We start from the raw sequence: 6339 nt of genomic DNA on the forward strand, positions 1-6339 counted from the left end.
ATAATTCCACATTTTAATGTTTTGGTTTTTTATTTTGTAGGCACAAAACAGATTCAAAGTTCCTTTGGGTACAAAATTCTACAGAGTGAAAGCAGTACCATGGAACAAGAAAGTATAACACAACAAAGTTTTAGTTCATTCTGTCTCCATTCTTTTTTGACTTGTCCTTCAGTGCTCGTTCATCGCTCCAAATACCAGGCCATCTTTTTATACTGAGGTCATGTGACAAGATACGTCATTGATGTACTGCTTTTACTTTTTAACAGGTGACATTTTAGAAATTCATCAAAAACTCTGGCCCTAACTGCTTCGATTTTTTTACCCAGATAACTTTAAGAGTGTGGACCAAATGAGTTCATTTTCTCTAAGGGCAACCACATGAAACATGGTTTGTTTGCCATGTTAATTGCCTGTTAAATATACATTAGCTTGTATTTAGATGTTAAATGTTAGTTACCATTATTACCAGCATATGTCCTTTTGTGAAATCATTATCAAAGTACTTGCACTCTTTAACAGATTCTTTATATGTGTAAAATTCATCAACTATTTAAAGAGGGTGTTCATTGCATGCAGATAATCATATAATTTTTCTTCAACGTGAGTTTGCCTCAGTAGATGAATAAAAATAACTACTGCAGCTTGTTTCATTACATGAAAATGCTCTTTAATGTTAAAAAACCCTTGTAATTTGGTGGACTGATTTTGAAAATCAGTCACAGTTAGATCTGCAATCTTCAAAAGCACTTTCGATGGATTGATCACACAGATTCTGAAGGGAAGACACCTGTGCTGTTTATTCAAGGTGAAGCACTTGTTCTTCCCAACAAAACAGAAGTCTTGTATTAATCTATTTAGAAAAATCATATTGATGAAATTGTATTTCATGGTTGAGTTTCAGGAAAAAACTCATTGTACATTAACCATACAAGAGTCATTTAAGTAACAAATTATTGTAATTGTAAAAGACATGTAGAATTTTAAAACAATAAAGATTTGAAACTGTATGTGTTCGAAGTATTTGTGTGCCTTTTAAATACCATCTCTAATATTTATTTCATGTTAATCTGTTGCATCTTTATGATTTCTCCAGCGGTTTCATTACATAGAAATATCCAAATTTTCTATGAGAGGTAGTAATTTTCAAAAGCATTTGGGAATTACAAGAATTACCTTGTAATCATCAAAATGAATTTAAATAGACAGAAATTTTAATTTTGTCAGCATATTAAATGCATAAGTGACATGTTTTAGTAGTTATACTGCCTACATTTTTAAAATGTAGTCTTATTTATTTTATTTTTAATAACAGTATAAAAGGGATGTACTATAAATATGTAACCAATGGAAAGTGAATTTATGAGTTCAGCTATGAGCTTATGCCTTGCAGATTCAATTCATAGTTATTCAGCTGTGATTTGTCTTCAGGTGTGGAGTGGAAGAGGAGGAGGTAAAGAAACGACCACATGAAAATCTCAGTGCTTCTGCTCATACGTTTCAAATAATATTTCTCTAGACTAACCAGTCCAGTTGAATAGCCAGAAACATCTGTATATGCTTTATTTAAAATTTTGTTCCATAAAAACTTTAAGTTTGGGTTTTTATGAAATGCATGGGCTTGTAACTGTATCATATCTTTGATTAAATAAATCTAAGACAATTGATCTGTGGAAAACAGAATGTCATTTTGTCAAGTTGCATTCTTACCTGGTTGTTAAGTTTACTGGTTGATGTACTGACTTTCTAAAATTAGTTTTCTAATGTGCCTTGTTCTTCAAGAATAGTATTACCATAGTTGAGTACAGCCCAGTGTCAAATGTCTAAATAACAGATCTGTAGGACAGGTTTAATGCATAAAAATGGCAAGCTGGAGAAACAACCCATGATGCAATGGTTTTTTTAATCATTGGATTTTTCACCTTCAGCTAAATGGGAATTCAGTTCTGTCTGCAATTTGGTGCAGTCTTGTTTCTTAAGTCAACTTAGTCACAAGTGGTTTAAGAAGTTGCAAACATAGTGTAACTAATTTCTTTTAATATGCCAAATGTTTAGAAGCCTTGATGTCTTTTACCCATTGACAAAACTTTCCCAGCCTCAGATACTACTGCTGTGAATATTATAAGTCTTCCAGGGATTAGTTATTTCTTGGAAGCCATCAGGCTTTGCTAAGAAGCCCTGAATCCTTCAATTTCTGGGAGGGCAGGTATTCCTTGAGAAGCAACAATGAATCTGTGTAGCAAGGGGCAATCCAGTGCTATAACATAAGACCCCACTCTTTTGTTATTGAATAATTACTTCAAAGATAAGTAAAATGTTGCCTAGAGTTTCCTCCATGGAGGAAAGGATGTGTTGTCGATCAAGTTCTTCCAAGTTGGATAAAACTGCTAATTTGATGATGGCCCTACATGACAGAGTACTTACAAGTGGCACTCCTTTTAGGACATAAAAAAATACACATTTTTCTTACACTGTGAATCATTAATCACTAAGGTTTGTGTGTCTTTCTGCTTTGTGTTGATGACATACCATGAAGTTTATTTTTTGTAGGCTCTGAGATGGTGCCCTGAGTGCTAAAGTGAGGTGAGTACAAAACTCATGCTGAGAATTAACTTCCTTGCCAAAAAACAAAAAAAACCCTCAGAAATTCCTTATCTTTGTCTATCAAAACATCTAAACTTTCTAGTCTCATTTTACTGTTGCCTAGATTAAAAATGCATACTTTTAAGCTTATATATGGACAGTAGCAGCGATGATTTATGATACTATGAGAATTGGCTTGATTTCTAGTTTAAGATAAAAAGACATGACTGAGGTTTATATAACTCAGAAACACATGAACAATATATGAAAGTGAACTTGGGAAGCACCTAAATAAATTGATTAAAATAAATTGCGGTAATGCAAACTATGAAGGAAGAAAAACTTCTTCCCTGCTGATATCTGCCACTTAATAGAATGCCAGGATGTATCTGTTATTGTTACATGACATAATATTTTAAAAATATCAATAAACAGCAGTGCCTTTGGGTTTCAGGAATATTTGTCATGTGTTTCATTTTATAATCTTTATGTATATTCAAAATGGAAATTCTGTCAAACAAACTCCTAACGTATTCAGTAATGATTCTGAACAGTCATTGAGAAAAATGTAGTTTACATATTTTTTGTATGTCACAGCCTTACTAGTTCTTGAAAGTATGTTTGTTATGTACCACCTATGTGCTTCATCTTGCGCCGTAATAAAACTTTGTGTATAACTATATAATTTGGATGAGGAGCATGGTCAGAAGGGAGGGGGGAGAAGTTGGAGGATAAATTTGATGATCTCAAATTTCCCTAATTCTTTTGTGGAGCAGCATGTTGGAAACATAGCAAATACTAAAAGTAAAAGCCTCTTGTGCTACTGCTAATACATGTTTATTCTAAAGTCTGGCTTTAGAGAGAAGAAATTTATTTTTCTGAACTGCAGAAAGGAAAAGGAATGGTAGAAAAAGTTGATTGAAAGCACATGCTGTCCTGCAGACTTAACACAGAAGGGATGTGATAATTTAAAAGGGATTTTTTTCCAGTGTTCTTGGAAAGCTATATCCATTTGAATACTCTGAGAAGCATATCAGTTTTTGCACTGCTCTGCAGTCATTCTCCTGTCAGGAGCTTGTGCTGTTTAGAATTCAGCATTTGTTGCATTTGAATCTTAAGATGGTCTGAGTAGGACCATCTTTACACTGAAGTATACACTTTTCCCTAAGTTACCTATGTTGTATAGTAGAACTGGGAAGTCTGCCCTCTGCAGAATTATTCTGCGCCTTTTTGCACCACTAGTTTTCTTTGTGACCTGCATTGCAACCTTATTTTGTGAAGTTTAGCTAGAAGGCAGATTGGCTGTGAGCAGCTATGGCAAAAATGGATTAATACTTTGGAGTGCTGTTTCATTCCTAAAATTTTGAATTAATAAATTGTCATTTAATTATTATTTTAATTATATTATTATAATAATATTATCATAAGTTGTTTATTAGTTTTTAAAATTAATACAGGCAATTACTGCTTAGTGCCAAATTAATAATTCAGAAATAGAGCATTCTCCATATAAGAACTCCTTTTCCTTCTCAAGCCTTTTAAACTTCAGTGATCTATCTCAGTGCTGCATTTTAAGGTCACCGATTTCTTTATCTATCTTTACAAGCCATTCTGCAGTCCTGAAGCAGCGATGATAAATGAGAGAGGGTAAACAGTTACTTCCTTAAGCATTTGCTCTCTTTAACACTCACTCATATTAACAACATCCACATAAAATACTGAGGAGCATGGGAAAGTCCCCAGACTCCAAATACTGGCTAAGAATTGAGTTCAATGTTGATGCTCTCAAGCAGCATCAGATTTAGAGAACAGTTGAGGTTGTAAGGAACCTCCTGAGGTTGTCTTGCCCAACTCTCTGTAGGGTCTGGAATCCTGTGATATTTTTAATAAGGGTCTTCAGTTTGCAACTGATTTGGCAATTTAATGTTTTCAACATTCAATTTAGTCCTTTGTTTTGAAGCCTGGATTGAAACTGTTACTGTAATTTGAGTAATTTTTAAATTCTCCCTTATTTCTGGTTCAATTTTCTGAAATTAATCATAGGTGGCATCCTTGCTTTCCTTTTCCTGACTTTTGCTTCTTTGGACTTAAATTCACTGTGGCTTTGACTTTTTAGGCAAAATTATTTAGCAAGTAGCAGATTTTTTTCTGCAGTGAGAACTATTTTCTTACCTCCTAGTCAAAAATTTGTCCTGTTTGCAAAAGGGTGTTAATGACGAACTTTTTTTTCACCTCGCTTCTGTTGCTGCCCCAGATCTCTGTATGAGATACCTGTTCTGAACATAGGGATGCATGCCTTTGCACACAGCTTTAGCAAATACTGCAACAAGCAGCAGCTTTGGGCCTGTTCACCTGTGCTGGGAGCGTTAAAGGTGCAGGAAAAATTGATAAGTAATGCCTCATTTTTATTTTTTAATAAAGATTAGCTACAGAGCTATGAGTTACATATAACCAAAACATACTCCTGTGTTGGAATTTTACACTTAAGAGTTGACACATTGTATAGTCATTATCAAGGACATAATAATGTTTATATGTCAGTTATATAGGAGGGACAAAAAAATGGCCTGAAGATCCTGGATCCTTAAGGGGTAGCAGTCAGTTTTAAGTACCAGTCCATCTCTGAGCCATTTAATTTAAGCAGTTGAAATGTCAGCTCTTAATGTTTAATATAATCAAAGTGCTCATGAGGAGACTGCTAAGCTATGCTTCTTGTGGGGTGCTGGTCAGCATTAATTGTCTGCCATGTCTCTTGTGAATGGTGGGGTGTATTTTTAGCAATGATTTAACAATGATTGAAATGGTAGAAAAAGGTTATACTGAATACAGTACAGAATACTGTAAATAACAAGTGATAGTTTTGTAGACAATTGATAGCTTTTTAAGCTTCAGAAGAGACATTTATTTTGTGTAACTATACAGAAAAAACCAGGTATTTATTTTCAGTTGAAATCAGCTGACTAAAACCAACTGTCTGCTTTTAGAAGGCTGTAAACTAGAAATAGCCTTTTTTGGTATAAACTAAGATTTCTTGAATTAGGCTGAAGTAATTTTTCAGAGACTGTATTTTTTAAAATCAACAAAACAGCTAAGAAGTAAAATATTTTATTTTAATTTTAGACCATGTAATACTAATAATATTTCTATTCCTTATGTTTGTAGCTCTTACTTATAAGTGAATTTTTGGAAGCTCAAAATAATTTGCCCCAGATGTGATACATGCAGTTAAATATGCTTCTGTTGACTTTCTAACAGTACATTGTAGAGCTTGAAAAAAAATTCCAAATTACCAGTAGAATGTAAGTGTATATACAGTGTTGTTGCTACTCTGGAACACCAGAGTTCCAGTAGATATTTTGAACGTAGGTATGGGGTAGGATAGGGTTGACTGGTAATGGTTTTAAACTAAAAGAGGGTAGATTCAAACCAGAGAAAACCAATTTTTTATGATGAGGGTGGTGGAACACTGGGACAGGTTCCTCAGGGAGGTGGTGCGTGCCTAACCCCTGGAAACGTTCAGTGTCAGACTGGATGGGGCTCTGAGCAGTTTGATCTAGTTGAAGATGTCCACTCACATTAGTGGGAGTTGGACTAGACATCCTTTAGAAAGGCCCTGCCAATCCAGAATATTCCACAATTCTATGTATGATTACAGAATGTGTTTATATACTGTGATGGCATATGCTTCTATTTTGGCAGTTTTAAAGCACTGAAAAATTGAGATATGTCAGCTTAGGACTGCTTGTCGAACTTGGATTT

The 6339-nt window shown here is 34.2% G+C and overlaps 1 protein-coding gene across 1 annotated transcript in view; it reads left to right on the plus strand.

The window, feature by feature from the left end:
* The window catches only part of RB1CC1 (RB1 inducible coiled-coil 1), a 64838-nt gene extending 63158 nt beyond the window's left edge, over positions 1-1680 (plus strand). Inside the window, exon 24 of the mRNA XM_041473645.1 lies at positions 41-1680. Coding sequence (XP_041329579.1) covers positions 41-118 — 78 coding nt within the window. The 3' untranslated portion in view covers positions 119-1680. The remainder of the gene's footprint in view (positions 1-40) is intronic.
* The last annotated feature ends 4659 nt before the right edge of the window (positions 1681-6339 follow it).

The sequence above is a fragment of the Pyrgilauda ruficollis genome, unplaced genomic scaffold (assembly GCF_017590135.1).
Source record: "Pyrgilauda ruficollis isolate IOZ18807 unplaced genomic scaffold, ASM1759013v1 scaffold30, whole genome shotgun sequence".
Classification (NCBI taxonomy): Eukaryota; Metazoa; Chordata; class Aves; order Passeriformes; family Passeridae; genus Pyrgilauda; species Pyrgilauda ruficollis.